At 32.9% G+C, this 17,984-nt stretch overlaps 1 protein-coding gene across 3 annotated transcripts in view; it reads left to right on the top strand.

Moving 5' to 3' along the window:
* Window positions 1–17,984, top strand: part of rbfox1 (RNA binding fox-1 homolog 1) — a 362,503-nt gene that overhangs the window by 232,689 nt on the left and 111,830 nt on the right. For all 3 annotated transcript variants that reach the window (XM_002940457.5, XM_012971419.2, XM_012971417.3), the window contains exons 3-6: window positions 7,324–7,467; window positions 8,756–8,809; window positions 12,902–12,994; window positions 14,501–14,561. In XM_002940457.5, coding sequence (XP_002940503.2) covers window positions 7,324–7,467; window positions 8,756–8,809; window positions 12,902–12,994; window positions 14,501–14,561 — 352 coding nt within the window. The remainder of the gene's footprint in view (window positions 1–7,323; window positions 7,468–8,755; window positions 8,810–12,901; window positions 12,995–14,500; window positions 14,562–17,984) is intronic.

Genomic DNA, 17,984 nt, shown 5'->3' with positions numbered 1-17,984 from the left:
TAATAAAAACCAATTGCCAAGTTGCTAGGAATATGGTTGTTCTGTCCTCACTACGTATTACCTGGGGCAGTGTGTTGATTGACATACAGGTAAACTCCTCCCTTCATCAATTCACTGAGACAGGTTGGTAGGCTTCGGTTTATTAACAAAGGGGAAGGTGTGAAACTGGGGAAACAGAAAATATGGCAGCATTTATTATACAGCATAATAAAGTACAGTAAACAAAACATTATGGTTCATATAATGTACAATCATATAAAAGGTGAGAGGCATCTGAGTGGGGGTAAGGCCTAGATGCCTGGGCAAGAAGAGATGTGCCATAAGGTAAATGCACATGAACAGTTATAAACCCAAACTAAGGCATAAACAAGAAATATATATGCTTGTAATAATAACCTAGGGGCTAGGGATGTATAATACTTACCAACGATGCTTCCACAGGGCTGGATGGGGTAGGATTTATGCAGGATGACAATGGAACTGTTAACACTGCTAAGATGCCAACTATAATGAACCTTTTCCTGTATTACCCATGGTCACATGGTAACAGACATTTTTTTAAGCAATTGCAACCTATACCTTAAGAAACCACTAGGTGGTGAAATGAAACAGTAAAACAATGCTGGAGGCATAACAATGGTATTCTATAACATACTAAAAGTTAATGTAAAGGTAAACCACATTTTAAAGGACAAATGTGACAGCTATTTTGTACCTAGTTGTAGCCGATTTGGTTACTTTCTAGGAGTGTTATATTTCAGTCTACCAGACTGGCAGGTTTTCCAGAAATTTTATAAGGCTTAAGGTCTGGCATATTTGTGTCTTTTAAATTTTAGACTACTTCTTCTCTACACCTAGGCTCTTTGCTGGATTATGTTTGCCATATCTTAGACAATTCTGTAAGTCTAGTGAGAAAGTAGGAGGAACCTGGGGAAACATGGAATCATGAACAAAATAATCAGAAGCAAGAATATAAGAACATACCATAGAAGGTAATTAGAACAAAGACAGCATAGAGTGATGCGTATCAAAACTAGATTAAAAAAACCAACATAATAAATAAGATAAACAATATATAACAGTCTCACCAGTCAGAGGTTAAATGTTAACATCCTTAGTAAAAGTAACATAAAAGCTGTGATAAAAAGCTGCTATACAAGTCTGCTCTGTACCCTCATAGATCAGAGAAACTCAGTGGACTCTTACATGATGCAGTTGAATTAATTAATAAACATATATACATATTTATAAATAAATATAATAAAAAGAGTGCCGCACACACAGGGGCTTAATACAAAAGAAAACATTTCTTTCTATTATATTTTCATTTTTGACCCGCACCAAGGACATTTGGACTTGTATAGGGTGTGCTCCTCTTTGTGTACTATAAATAAATATATATATAATTATGACAATGTGGGCGCTTTTTTGGTGTGGAATTTTATTTATATTATCGTGAATGGTGTGCCTGTAAATGTTACTTTTGAAGGGTCTTTTATTTTCTTGGCTAAATGAACTGGACCTTTTGTCATTTGCCCATTTGTGTAATGCTGTTACTGGCAGAACCCTGAATTTAAGAGGGAGTCAGGTCCCTAGTTGGATATCTTTGCATGCAGGCTATACAGGAGGTGCTAGTTTTTAAAAATGTATATAAAAACTATGAATACTAATGACTTTGATCATAGCATTCCTGGTACCAAGGGTGCCAAGTAATCATTGCACCATAAAGAAAGTATTTATGTTGTTTAGTTACACAGACACAGCCTTAATTTACTTCCACTTCTATATTATAGAAAATGGTAAGCATCTGCTAGTTGATAGATTAAGGTTGTTTTGTATCCCTAATTGAACATTTGAAAATACATCTGAAGTCAATATAAGTAATAGCAATGCAAGCTACTTCTATTAATGCTTAACATATATCAAGTATAACATATGAAAGCACACTGGAAACTATAGTCTGGTGATATTACCTTTGCTCAGTTACGCCCTTAAAATGCAAAATCTGTAAAGACTGTGCAAATCAAACTACATTTGTTTCTGCAACTGGAGCTACACACTTTAAATACAGTTTCTATCACTGTACACAAAACAGCTCAAAAACAGTATGTTCTCTCTTCCTGATGTTTTACAGTATTATCATGAAGGCAAAGTTGCACAGTATCCTCTTTTTGTAAGATGATAGCAACATGTCTGAGAAGTGAAGGTAAGTATCATTCTCACTAGGGAAAACTCTTGTAATCTGTAATTACATTTTGGATATCTTCAGAAAACTAGTGGGCACAGTGATGGTAATGGTAGTAGCTCACCTTTAAATGTGTCAATGGTCTTGCTTAGAGATGAGTGTGGGTACTGATTTCACCAGCCCTGGCAAAATGACTGTTACAACAGAAACGGCTGCTTCCTCTCAGGACCAGGAAGGGATGTAATCAGGTGGCAGAGTGAATATCAAAGTAAATAATAAACAGCTGCAAGGACACAGTACTAGAAGTGACCAGAGGACAGGGGGAAAAGGAAGTGCAAGGATACATAAAGCCCAATACATAAAATAAATTGTTACAAATGAAGAGATTTGCAACACTTAAGAATTGCTATATCTAAAGTGTGTACAGAACTACTGCTGTGACAGCACACCGATGGTATCTCAAACCAAAGAAATTAGCACATATCTATCCAAATACTAGTGAGAAATGCTTTAGGGGATGTTCCACATCAGGGACTATGGCTCATATATGGTGGACATGTCCACAAGCAACTAGATATTGGATATGGGTATATAACATGAAATTCGCAGTAGTGATGAGCAAATTGTTTAGCCAGGCATGGATTTGTAGCGAATTTCCGCACTTCGCCATTGGCGAATTGTTTTGTGATACTTCAGTGAAAATTTGCCACAGAAAAATTTGTCATGCGGAATTCTTTTGTTTCGCATCAAATTGCCTGCGGTCGCATCAAAAAAAGGGCACAGTCGCTTCAAAAAAGGCGTGGTCACGGAAAAAAGACGCGGTCATGTAAAAAAAGCACGGACGACAAAAAAATTGCGCAACAAATGTATTTCGAGAATTTTTCGGAAATTTTATGGTGAAGCGAAACAGGACCGATTTACTCATAACTAATTCGCAGTCCTAAACATCAATTTGCAAAAAGACCCATATGTTGCATTGATGGGAGCAAGAAGACTAACTAATCAGATATTTCTGGCTGCAAGACAAGTCCTAGTGAGATCTTGGAAATCCCCTTCTATAAATTATAACTTACTTAAGCCCAAAATTGACTGGATATTTATAAATGAAAAGCTGACAAGTATCACACTAGATAAATACCCATTATTCCTCAAAATCTGGCAACCATGGATAGACTATAAATTTGGAGGGAATCTTCCGACCCAGTTATTATCTATTTAATAAAGTAGTAGTAAAGTGTTCTTAAATTGAACGATGTTTAACAATATATTCCTCTGTTATTACTTACCTCTTCCTTTGATTTACCTTCTTTCCTTTTGTTATTATGGTAATATATTTGTAATTGTCATTTTTGGAACTGACACAAAATATCACAGATAAGACAATAATAACATTATTTCAATATCAAAATAATTTGTATCTATATGACAACATTATCTAATTGTTATATGACTATGCAACTCAGTTCATGTAACATGAAATGTCTATTTTGTTGCTATAAAACAATAAAAAAATTATAGAGGAAAAAAAATGTTGTCTAGCTATCATCCCCAATAGATACTTTTACAAAGGGATATGTAGACTGTAATTGCAGCATTTCAGATTTTGTTATGTATTATATGATATTATGTGATACTGTATTAGAATTGCCATAATATTAAATATAACCACCAAGAAAAAAAAAATCAGTGCAGCAATGTTATGAACCTTCTATATGCTTATGAGCCAGTGATTTGTTTGTTACAGTGGCTGCTCTATCTCTGGCTGATACTGCACCCCAAGCTCCCAAGACATCGCTCATCAATAATGTTTTAATATAAATACTTGTTTGTCTGGGTTTTTAAATTAGAAAGTTAATCTCAGTAGAACACAAAAAAATCTGTAGACAGTCATGCGGAAAATGAGTGGACATGACCTTTTTTGACAAAATGACAAATGATATGTCACACCTCAAGTACTATGAAATTACTTGATGTTATAATCAGTAACACACAGTAATATACACACATAAAGAATGCTGTTATAATAAATTACATAAATGTGTGTATGACTTACATTTTAACAGTTCAAAATGAATATTTATTATTTTTTTTTTACTTTTGTTTGCCAAATTAGGTTTTAGACAAATATTCTATTTTCCATACTATAAAGCACAACTGTATATCAGAAGTCCCTGTATGAACAGAGATCGAGAACAAGGCAATTAAATTAAACCCACTCTGCAACTAATCTTACAGGGTGGTCTGTATATGTATAAGGTCTTGGACACATCTTATGCATTGTAAACATTGGGGAGAGATCTTTGATGGTGTAATTTTTGAACTAAGGGGACCCTTAATGGAAATACAGTCAATACAGATTTAAAAAAATGTTTTGGTGTAATTTAAAGCTGCATAAACAAATATCTTTATATGGGCATTAGTTTCAGTAAAATTGTTTCTTGAAGGGCCTAAAGGACCCATGGTCAAGTAGTTTTGATTGACTTTATTGTAATATTGGATTTCTGCGTTGGCAATAAAAGTCTTACTACCAATGGGTATTAGCCACCCTAGAAAGGAAACTGCACCTTCTTTCTGCTTTCTTCATAAGCTGAATATTTAGTTTTACCTGTGTGGGGTAATCAAGAAATCACTAATATTTCATCTCATAAATTTCAACAAACCTCCATAACTTCTCTTTAAGCCCAGGAGACTATTTGACAGTCGGTACATTCAATGCTGATATTATAGTTATTTGACTTGATTTTTTTTTTGTTTGTTTTTTTTTTGTCACCTAATCAAACATCACAGTGCCCAGAAATAATATAAAATGCTTTGGTTTGAAGGCAATATTTGTCAGAAAGGTAATTACATTTTTTCCCCCAGAAAATAATGATGTTTTTCTTCTGCATCTCATGGATGTGTGCATACATAAGTGCACCAATATCTGATTCTCATAAATTGTTTTTTTTTTTTTTTTTAAATATGGTTTCTTAATCATTAAATACAGTGCATTGTATATGTTTCTATGTTTATTCAGCTTCTGCTGTAAAAGAAGTTTGATATCAGGATTATCCTAGTCAGTAAGACACTGAAATAATATGATTGCCAGTACTAACTATAAAAACAGTTTGTTTGTTTTTAACAAACTCAGATCAGTATATGCTGTAACTTTTTGGTTTGGAAACACTGACAAAAAGTTCAACATGTAAGCAGTGGCTGCCACACATATGTCCCTTTGTTTTGAGTTGGTTACTAGCTAACCCAGTATACTCTTCACATTTAAATGGGACACATGTCTATACATCTGTTATAAATATATTTTCACAATGGGAGTTTGATTTTGGTTCAGCCCTGTCATCTGTCCTTGACAAGGGGACTCCTCAATTGCCCTTCACTTTCAACTGTCCCTCTGAACCCCATTGTTACATACCTTAATGAAACACCAGGAGCCAGAAATGGGTAAAAAGAGGCCACAGCTTTTTTTCACATTTTATCAAATACATAGGGGCTGATTCACTAAAGGTTGATAACGCTTATCGCATGCTTTTTTGCATTAAAAAGCATGCGATAAATAAGTACCGATTCATCAAAGTCATTTTGCATGCGTTAATCCGCATATCGCATGCGCAAAAGAATGCATCATCGCAAAGCGTTATTTCTAACGCATTGCGTTAATTAGCGAATAGAAATTGTACTAACACATGATTCACAAACACATATGAAGTGTTTAACAAGCAAAATATTGCTTCAATCTGTGCGAATATTAACACCTACTTGGGGTAGGCAGTACTTAAACAACATTGCAGTTCCTGAGCTTTTGGCAACACAACATGGAGTTTGCAGTCGGATTTTTTCAAGTATGTGATCCTTCTAGAGCGATGCATCCTCCAGTTTTCAGGGAAATGGTAATTTTCAGAAAAGTAGTTTTTAGAAAGTAATGGTTACGTGCATAATATCATGTGCTAATATATAAACAACACAACGAACATTGCTTCTTAATTATGACACATGTCCTTTTAGTGAATCGAGTGTTAAGTCGCAAAAAATAAGAAGTGATAAAAATTTTAACGCATGCTATAAATAGCGCTCGTTTTATCGACCTTTAGTGAATCGGCCCCATAGGCTCTTGCCAACCTCACCCCAAGGCAATATTCAAAGCCAGAATTTCATAAGAGATCAGTACTATGCTCTGCTGTTCCTTACTGAACACTTGAGATCAGCACTATCTCATTATATCCACCACTGAGTATTAGGCTGCCTTTACCTACAGAGAGGATGGTCCCAGGCTCTGCTACCAGCAGGAGTTACATCTCCTACCATGAGAGAAGTTCAGCAGCCCTGCTGCCGGTCCTGAATCTGCAGTGTCTCGATGATAGGAAATCCAAGCAGGCTGTCACCTAGCACAAGCAGTAGTAGCATCTGTATCAATCAACCCACCGTGCAGTTAAAGGAGAGAATCTCCTTTCTCCCTCCTTTCTTTTTCCTGTGCAGTACTCTGAAAAGGTCCTATCATTGCTATGAAAAAAATTCCAGCCTGAAGCCTGCGCCAATTATGCCTCAAGAGGGTAAAAATTCCTTCTTGACCCCAATGGCAATCAGAAACATTACCTGGATCAAGCATTTGACATTCATTAAACATGATGATACCATGCAGACTCTAGCATTTATACTGTATGACCGACTGTATGTATACCGGAACCACAATATAACTGTGCATACAGGAAAACATCACATTCTGTTATTAATAGATAATATGGGAATATAAAGAAGAGAAACTCCTGGCATTTCACAAAATATGCAAAAAAGAGGTAAGGGTAGGTGGGATGTTTCTATCTGCTCAGAAAACAGGAAGTGAACTGCTTCTCTCGTGACATCCCATCCCAATCCTCCTCCATCCCCAGCCCAACTTTCCCCCACCTTGACTCATTGCTTCTCACCCAATCACAGCTACATCTGATTCTGCCAATCTTTAAACATAAACCAGTGTGATTTGGATGCTGGTTTATAGCTCCAAGGCTTTCCTATGTATAATTGGCACCAACAATCATTACAGTTATTAAAGAAATGTAAGAGCAGTTCTGTAATATTTTTATCTTGTATTTTATGCATTTTATTGCAAAACATCCCTAACATTGTATTCCTCTGTGTTCTCTTCACAGCAGACAGATGATGCAGCACAGACTGATGGACAGCAACAGACACAACCTTCTGAAAACACAGAAAACAAAACACAGCCTAAGAGACTTCATGTTTCAAATATCCCCTTTAGATTCAGAGATCCAGATCTTAGACAAATGTTTGGTGTAAGTTATCAAGCTGAATCCATTCCTATATTAAAAAAGTTGTCTTTATTTAAAAATGGCAGGTTTCTTGAATGTAAATATATTTTACAGTATTTGTTAGGAATATAGAATACAGGTGTTTGGTGTAAGTTATCAAGCTGAATCCATTCCTATATTAAAAAAGTTGTCTTTATTTAAAAATGGCAGGTTTCTTGAATGTAAATATATTTTACAGTATTTGTTAGGAATATAGAATACAGGTGGATACAGGTATCCACCTGTATTCTATATTCCTAACAAATACTGTAAAATATATTTACATTCAAGAAACCTGCCATTTTTAAATAAAGAGTATTTACCTTTTAGAAAATGAAAGATATTACAAAAACATGTTGAGTTCTAAATACAGAAATTCCGTAATATTCAAAACCATACTGCATAACATTAAATATTATTAATATTACATTTTCAACCAGAAAATCTGAAATATATTGATCTTCCAATATCCTTATCATTAGCAGAGGAATAGTATCCTCGTTGTGACAATCTTTTGAAAGAGCAGTTATTTAAATTCATGTCCCCTAAGTGTGATCTTGTTCAGTGGCATGCAGGAAAGTAATACATAGACCCTCATTGTGCTATTACCTTTAAATATAGTAGTGTTTACATTAAATCTGTGCTATTATCTTCATATATAGTAGTGTTTACATTAAATCTGTGATCTTTCTATTGTCTATTTGCATGTCAGGTCTAACAGACACCAAAACTATTTGGCTTAGTACTATAATAAAAGTCATGAACTAAATATCTAAAATAGGGATTCTGAAGAAATCCTGACAGTTTACATTTTTTTTTATAGCTATTATCATCCCTGAAAATCGGGACAGTTTTTACTGTCTTTCTGGGAAACGTTTAATGAATTGATACATTTACCAAAGCATGTGTCAGTTTGCCAGAATGCTTTTGAATGTTTAAGCATTCAAACACAATTCTGTTCTATGATGTGTTAAAGAAAGGTGTTAGAGCTCACTGCTGAAATATTAATACCTGAATATTTGATCACTGTATCACAAAGAGTAGTTTTCTTTGCCTTTTGCTCTTTAAAATCAGAAAAGTTTCAAATTAAGTAAACTTGCAAACTTAGAAAAACACTACAGTAAACTGTATGACAGAAAATCACTTCATGAAAAGATTTTGTTTCTGTTGTTCAAGATTAATTTTGACTAATATAGAATTTTTGATGTTTTTTGGTTATGGCTCTATTTTGTTAGAATAGTGCAAACTATTTCACTCTTTTGTTTTCCTGTAGCAATTCGGTAAAATCTTAGATGTTGAAATCATTTTTAATGAACGGGGCTCCAAGGTAAGGATTTTATTATACACATACTCAATTACAACTCAATTACAATAAAAGTCAATAAACATATATTATGTTTTTTTCAACTGTGAACTACTTCTGGAAGATAATCTAAAATCTATACCACACATTTTATTTTTAAGAATTCCATTTTTTATTTAAGCCATAGGTGGCACTAAAGCATCTCTGCATGCTAAAAAATGACTGCCAACATTTTTGAGCAGACACTGGTTGCCTAGTTACATAGTAAATGAAAAAACAAACTGCCCATGAAGTTCAGACTTGTATTACATCTGGCTGAGGGGGCACAATTGCTTCCTGACAATCAGATCAATCTCTGAGTTCCAGTAACCTTGCAGTAGGAGTAGACACTCTAAATGTGAACTGCATATTAAGAGAACATATATAAAGTTTACAATTTCCCTGTCACCCACCCAAGGGGAGAAAAAAAATTAAAGGACACTTACATTTCTTCTAGGAATCATAGTCAGTGTTGTAAAGGACTAGGTATACTATTCAATGGGAATAAAAAAAATCAAGGTCCAGAAACTTTAAAAGAAATCTAGAGAAAGTTTTTTGTTTTTCTTTTTGCTCACTATTCTTTTAGTTAATAAAATACTGTATAGCTTCTATAATCTTCTATAAATACATATTTGCATGGTCTAAAAATTAGTTAACCTTCGTTTAGGGATCCTACAAGCAATTGTTCTAAAAAATAATCATATCCTGAGGATCAGGATTGGTTCAGGGTATGATTATGCATATGGCAAAGTTACTCATTCTTTTGCAAAAATGCTGTGCTTATTCAGAAATCTTAGTGCATAATCCAGCCAGCCTCATGCAGTTTGGTTATTCATATATGTGGTGTAATGTCAAAATATTTGACTGATTTGCCAATGTGCCTAATAATTTGATCAAAAAATGTGTAGTCACATTTTGAGTCACTAAGCGTAGATAGGATGAAATGAAAATTAAATTTAGTGGATACATTTGCATTTTTGCTTGTCAATGTATAGCAAGATGACAGTTAAGCACTATATGTATAAAACAGAACATTTGCTTCCCTTGAAAGAAATAATCAAGAACGTTGCATTTTTCCTTTATCCTTCAGTGATAATTGCATTTCTCATCACAGAAAATGAGTTTATGTTTTCAGAATAAAAAAGTACATTTGCTGAAATAGGTATTTCCTGCTATTGAAATGAAAGTTGGTAATATAATCTACAACGTTCTCAAGCAATTACCCTGTGTATTGCTACAAATTACTCCAGAGTAGACTTTATTCCTGGCTATCAAAAAGCCTAAATATTCCAACCCTTTGAATACAAAATGTGATTTGTATATATATTTGTTGCTGATAAATTTTAGACTAAAGCTATTTCAGCAAATTATATTCCTTCAAAGATAATGAATTTTGATTTTTTTTTTTATTGGCCTGTTGAGTATAGATTACACAACAAATAAATGAAAATGAAAAAAAAAACAAAAATGAATGAATACAAACTATGACAGATTCTGGGAGTCAAGTCATTGAGTTCATTCTTAAAAACAAAATTGGAACTGTATGTACTTTATATGCAAATAATTGCTTCAGAAAAAATATACAAGCATGATAATTTTATCATAAACTAAAATTGGACCAAATACATTAATATCACAACTGGATGTCTGGGTACAGTAGTTTGCTTTGCATTGTATCCAAATTATTTTCCAAACAACAGCCTACAAAAAAGGTACCTGCATAGTCATGCCATTTGCCATAAATGTATGTGTGCAACATAAAGAAAGAACTGAACTGGACAAAAAGTTTGGTTACAATCTTCAGTGTTGTGTCAGTCCCCATGTATCATTCCCATCAAAATGCCATACTTAACAAATCCTCAGATTCCTGTAAATTCCTGTGAGCTGTTAAAACCTTTTCCACAAAATTTTACTTATTATAGGAGCACATTCAGGCTAGTACAGTGCAATTTCTAAATGTCATTGAGAATACCATTTACCTTTATGTTTGTCTGGCCACACCCACAGTAATGGCCTATATTGCCCTCTTAACTGCTAGGCAAAATATTACAATCCCTGTGAAATTCTGAATTAGTTCCTCTGTTGGGGGGTTTATCTTTGGCCTATAAACTTGTTTATGTTGATTATGTATATATATGTGCAATGGAGTTCATTTGGAGTTAATAGAGAGAGAGCACATGCGCTAAAGTTAAAAGCTGAGGCCACTAAGTTCAATCTTTAACATATATCATTTTGGTAAAGGAAAAGTTATAAAAGTTAAAAAGTTATCACATTTCACCAACTCACAGGGTGTGCCGTGTTGTCTAATGCATGCTTATGGGAATAAATTATTTCCTTGACATATCCCTAAACTGGTATTTGTACATATTGAACTCCACAAAGGTACCTTTTTTATAGAGTACACTGACACAGCTTTTTTACATATCTAGAGTGCATAAATTATATGTGTTTGGTTTACTTGTATTTTGTAATGGCATTAGATAAAAAAACACAAAAACATTTCCTTATGCAAGATTGTTTCTGCAAATACTATTTGAACATTGACAGACAACAGGCTAAGGGGGCCATTTACTAATGCTGTGATATTTTTTCTGATTCAAATTTTTTAGCGCTTAAAGTCACAGAAAAAAAGTAGCAAACTTCTACAGATTTACTATGCAACAAAATTGCTTAAAAATCCAAATCCAACAATTTGCCAGCTAAAACTTGTCAAGATCATGTAGAGGCTTTCAAATTTTTGTCGCTGGTTTTTTTGTTACAATTAGAAAAAAAAGAGAGGTTTTGGTGAGATGATTTGGAAATTCCCACTTTCACAACTTTTTCCTGCACAGATTTTTTTCAGTTCAGACTTTTTAGTAAATAGCAGACATTTGTGGAAATAAGTTTATTAGAATTTTTAAAAAGAAAAAAATTATAAATGTTAGTGAATTTTTGTAAATCTGCCCCTAAATGTCTGTGCATATTTTATTCCATAGGGTATGCTATCATTGTTATAAGATGTGTGTCATAGCAATATACAGTTGGTTATTTTGATTTGAAAGGGATCCATTGGCAAAATGTAATATAAGCTTGTGAAAATAAAAAAAATTCTAAATACGATCATTTAAAAATTATGTATTATTTCTAAAATAATTAGTTACTTTTCATGGTCCCCCTCAGCAATCTGCCTCTATTATGAAGAGTGACTTGGTGACTTAAGGGGAAAAAGCTCATATTTTTATTTTTCTATAGTTCCTCTATTGAAAGAACTGTCTTTTTGTCAATTTTAAATTATGTATATGTATGGTAAAATCCATTTTCATTGTGTTTTGGTGCACTAGACATATGTATAAGTAGAAGGCTACTTACATATATATATATATTTTGTCATTTGGATCAATAAAACATTTAAACATGAAATTAAAACCAAAATGTTTGTTTTCCCACCATGCAGCTTAGTTATGTTTAAGTACAAGGTTCTGTTTATTATAATAAAGAAAAAGGAATAACTGTTTGCTCAAAATAGACTATCTGGGAGGTGGCCTTCCCATAATTTAGAGATTTCTAGGCATGAGGTTTCCAGATAAGAAATTTCATACCTTTACCAACATATAAGGCTTAACTACACAAGCAGCTATGTCCAAATAGATATTGCCACATGTTAAATCAGTAGCCTTGCAAAAGTAGAGTTTAGTAAAATGATTAATTCCAGTTTGCTCTATAGGCTGGCCAAGATGAGTTTAAATATACCTATATTCCCAGTAAACTTCCATCAACATCATATTGCGGACATAAAATATATGTTTTAAATAATTTAAAAGTAAAGAATTCTTAACAGATGACTATAGAAAATAAACAACTTTCTATAGTAAATAGTTGTGGTCTCAAATGCTGTAAATGTTGCTTTGATTTTATTACGTTTCAGCCATCAACACAAGAACATAAAAATAATATTTTACTCAATTCTTATTGCTAAGTCAGGTGCTCTTGTCTCTGAATTTAGCAAAGACAATAAAAACCTTAACATTTATGTGAATAATTGATATTAACTGAATATTAACGTGCATGTTGTTCTTCCCTTCTACCTCCTGCATGTAGGGATTTGGTTTCGTAACATTCGAAAATAGTGCTGATGCGGACAGGGCGAGAGAGAAATTACACGGCACGGTGGTAGAGGGTCGTAAAATTGAGGTGCATGTTTATGCATTTTTTTCTTCTGATTTCAGTATACATGTCTGATTCATTCATTTCTTGTTTTAGATGTACATTGAGTTTGCATGTATCTCCTTTCGTGAATTATTTTCTTATACAATTCATTTCTTAGAATTCTTCTTAGAATTAATTGTTAATTTGTTATATATGTTAAAATACTGTGTTCTCATGTTTTTTTTTATATAACTAATACAGAATAATAATACTTCATGGTTTTGAATTAATTAATGTTTTTTATGGTCCAATTCCAGAGATGAATTCTGTACAAAACACAATGTTCCCACAATTTACTGTAAAATATGAACTTTATATTGGTATAATAGTCTGGAATTAAATTGGCCTCATAAATGATACTCAATACCTTTTAAAGGGGTTGCTCATCTTTATATTAAATTTTAATGTAGAGAGAGTAATATGCTAAGACAATTTGCTATTGGTCATCATTTTTTATTATGTTATATATATATATATATATATATATATATATATATATATATATATATATATATATTTATTTTTAAATGATTAAGCTTTCTAGGTTTAGTAAGATGTTGCATATTTTACCATATATATGTGTATATATAATTATATATAATGGATAATAATTAAGGTGGCCATAATAACTCTTTATACTGTAGCTTTGCCATTTGTAAATAGTGAAAGTCAATATGTTATTTTAAGTTGCAAATTTATGAATAATTATGTCTTCGGGCTCGAGCATTCGTTTCCCGAAAACCACACGAGAGTTCCCAAACTTGCATGGTTTCTTCATCCAAATAGCCTGATACTTGCAAATTGGGTGTTTATTTTCCCTGACCAATATATAAAAAGCTTGCGGGTTTTAGGTGCCGAGCTTTTTATTTTTTGGTAGGGAAAAAGAAAGACCCAATATGCATGAATGTGCCCCTAAGTGTTTAGTACTGATGTGCCACATACATTTGTTACCTTTCTACCTTTGTTCTACCTTATTATACATTGTAAAACATTTGAGAAATAACTTTTGTACTGTGAATGATTCATGCACATCTTACTCAGAATATTAACGCTTTTTTAAGTTTTCTTTAATATTGCACCATTTATATCCTTTGTTGGATGCTGCATATGCTTGAATAGATGTATTTACTTATTATTGCAATGGAATGGTGGCTTTTGTTTCAAATGTTGAATGCTTAGTGATTTCCTTTTGAATTTTTACTCATAGTTCCTCAAAGTTTAATTTGCATATTGACTTGATTGTCGATGGTCTGATGATTTCTATTTCCCTCCTTCTTTATCCCTTGCATGTATTTATGTGGCTTTAAATGCCTTTATTAAAATGTATTTAATATTCCAAACTTGTATTCATAGGTTAATCGTAATTCACTTAAGCTATTTGTTTTTAGTGTTAAAACTGTTAATACAGTTTTAATAAAAGCTGTGATATTGCTTGATAAAATTTGCCTTCATACATATTTCACCATTGCTAATTCCGTTTTCTGTGCTTAGGTTAATAATGCTACTGCCCGTGTTATGACAAACAAAAAAACCTTAAATCCTTATACCAATGGTAAGTTTTAATGTGCAGTTTAAGTATGATGTTGGTATTACTGTATACTGTTATTAATAGTAGTAGTAGTGGTACAGGTTTGAGATACATCATGCAGAAACCCATTAAACATAAAGTTCCACATTTTGGAAAGGTCATCTCTTATAGACTCCTTTATAAGCAAATAATTCAAATTTTTCAAAAAGACTTCCTTCTCTCTGTAATTATAAAACAGTACTTGATACCAACTAGATTTAATTCATCCTTATTGGAGGTAGAACAAGCCTATTGGGTTTAATTATTGTTTAAATGGTTTTTCAGGTGTGAAATTACAGAAAGACCCCCTTATCCAGAAAACCCCAGGTCCCCAGAATTCTGGATAACAGGTCCTATAACTGTAGTAGTATTAGTATTTTGTAACATTGTAAGAATACACAGATACTGGATGTAACCTGTTGTTCTTTAGCTCAATGGGAAACAAAATGATTATTAAAATAACATATCCATATACGCAGGTAGTCATGTAAACCCACAGCATATTTAGGTAACTGCACTTATAGATATGCACTCTAGTTAATGAACAAATCATTGTTTGACAATAAATCCTGAGAATGGGAAACTACTTGGATATACTCTTGTTTGAAATACACACGCAAACATATGTATATAATGGCAAACTAGAAAGATATCTGCAATCTAATAACACATCTGATAACTGATGCTAAAGCATATATTGACACTAACCTTTTGTCAGGGTCCCCGTCCTATAAAAAAAAAAAAACAGTCACCCATTCAACTCTTGAACCATATGTCATTATATATATAATACTTCACGACTGTCACACATTGTCACACATGAACACATTGCACAAAGAACAATCCAACTTTTCAGTCCTCAACAGCACCTTTCTCAAGGTTGAGGACCGGAAAGTTGGATTGTTCTTTGTGCAATGTGTTCACAATAAATTTGTGATTATTTTTATAGGGTTTGCCAGTCGTGAAGTATTTTTTGTGTATAATAAATATGGCTGTGCACCCCGCAATATACATATTTTTTGCATTAGAGTGCAGACACCCCAAGGACATACAAACAAAAGTTTGGCATGGTTAGGAACTGTTGTATTAACTAGTTATTAAATGTTTACTAATAATAGGTGTAATGTATACTTTAGAGGCATTTAAAATAAAAAAAAACTATTACCAATAACATGCATATTAAAAAGCAAATAAGGACTGTTTTATAATAACTTTAATTGAATAACATTTTTCTCTTCCTTGTGCATTACTAATTTAAAATACTAGTATTATGTACCATGTGCTTAGGCATTAACTAATTGAGAATTGAGCATTGCGAATTTGTACACATTTCCCTTTTTACATTTCTGCATTAGAAATCTAAAATATATTGGAAAGCAACATTTAATAATATTGCATAATACTTGAGCATAAAGAAAGAGCAATGATTTCTCTAATGACCAGCCATTAGCCATGGCAAATGTCAAAGTATAACTGACATTTAATTCATAAAGACAAATACAGCCATTAACACCCGCAACAGAAAACTTACCTCTATAAATGACACCACCAAGCTTCTTGGCAGTTCTTTTACTCTGAGAGTGACATTAGCACTTCTCACACATGATTAACCCACACACTTATGAGCCAGCACATATCTAGTTGACAAGATAAAGCAAGTTTTAATTGGTGGTATTTTCATCAGGATGCATTAGGTCTTTCCTGTGTAGAATTTTAAAAATGTATCTAATAAAGCCATCTGAAAACTAAGTAGAAATGAATAAGAATGAAACTGCCTCTTAGCTAACAGCACTGATTTGCATGGAAAAGCTGGACATACTGTTTTAGTGTTAATTGAAATTTGATACAGATCTTTGTAAATCCTTGACAGAAGTTGTTCAATGGATTTTAGATTTGTAAAAAAGTATTATCACATACGAGTTTTCAATTAAACAGAAAATGCCTATGATAAGCACATTTATGAAAACTGACATTATATATCATTTAATTGTATATAGATCTTCTCCTTAGAACTTGTATAACAGTTACTGTCACATTTATTTTTATGACTGAATTGTTTTTGTTTCTAATGAGCTTTCCATCGACATGTCCAAGTGATAAAAGTCTGTAATTGCTTGTGAATCAGGGGATAGCTAGGAAATATTGCAAAAGGAATGTAACAGAACTTTATTTTCATTGTCTAACAAAAACAGAACAGACTAACAAGCAGGCTGGTGCTTAAACCTTCAATTCTTTCTAAATATTCACATACAAGCACTCTCGTTGCCAAACAAATATACTGTGCTTTTGATTTTATGGGGAAAATGCTAATACCAATTTTAAGGGGCTTAATCCACTCAATGAAAACTTTAACAGACAGGAAAAAGGTTACCATGGAGTGGGATGCCTCTGTTTTTTTTATCTTTTGCGAGTCTAAGGTATTCAATGCTTGTAAAAAATCAACCAAATTAGCCTATCAGGATTCCCCACTTGATTTGTTTTAATAAATCTGCATCATACTTTATCATTAATGTGATGTTATCCCCACAACCCATTTTGGTACACTAGACATCCAACTAAATTTAAATTCAGTTTAAATTATTACAGTTTATACTATTTCCTCAGCTTTGTGCCAAATACAAGGGCAGCATTATTTTCCCCAACATGCTCTTAAGTACATCTTGGTAAGTTAAAACCACACATTAGTAATGTGCGGGCTGGCCCAAAACCCGCGGGCCAACATGCACAGCAAATACAGTATGTGGGTAGCGGGCGGGTGTGGGCTGAGCTTTTTCTGACTCCCACCCACAACATAACTGTGCCACTATTCAGGGTTCTGCAGCATTTATTTATAGATTCGAGCCTGCCCCGTCCCCTCTGTGACATCATAGTATTCAAAAATATTTGGCTTCAGAGACTCTAGAATATATATATAGTGAATTCTAATTTAATTCAGACACAAACAGAACTCATTCTTTGTGTTATGAGTTTCAAATCTAATCTGAGAAAAAAATATATTTTAACTAAAGAGTATGATAAATTTAAAATCAGTAAATATATCTTGTACTTTAAATATGAAACTACAAACAAAAATTAAATTACAAACTAAAAACACTTAGAAGGTGTCTGAAAACAGTATAACATTTTTATAAAACCAATGATTATGAATATTAATGTCATGGGTTCTATATGAATAATTTTCTACCACATATGTATAAAATTATCCAACTAATTGGAATGTAGACCATAAAATATACAAACAGTGCATGCAAATTTTCATTTTTCTGAGTACAAAATACAAAAAATAATAAATTTGAATTCCAATTTGAAGTCTACATTTAATACCTTGATACTACACATGCATATTTATGATTACTCTGTCTATGATGGAATGTAGATCTACAAAATACAGCCCACACTTTGGCCTCT

Source organism: Xenopus tropicalis, chromosome 9 (genome assembly GCF_000004195.4).
Source record: "Xenopus tropicalis strain Nigerian chromosome 9, UCB_Xtro_10.0, whole genome shotgun sequence".
Lineage (NCBI taxonomy): Eukaryota > Metazoa > Chordata > Amphibia > Anura > Pipidae > Xenopus > Xenopus tropicalis.
Note: the sequence above shows the minus strand (reverse complement) of the source record. Positions and strands in the feature narration are given on the sequence as shown.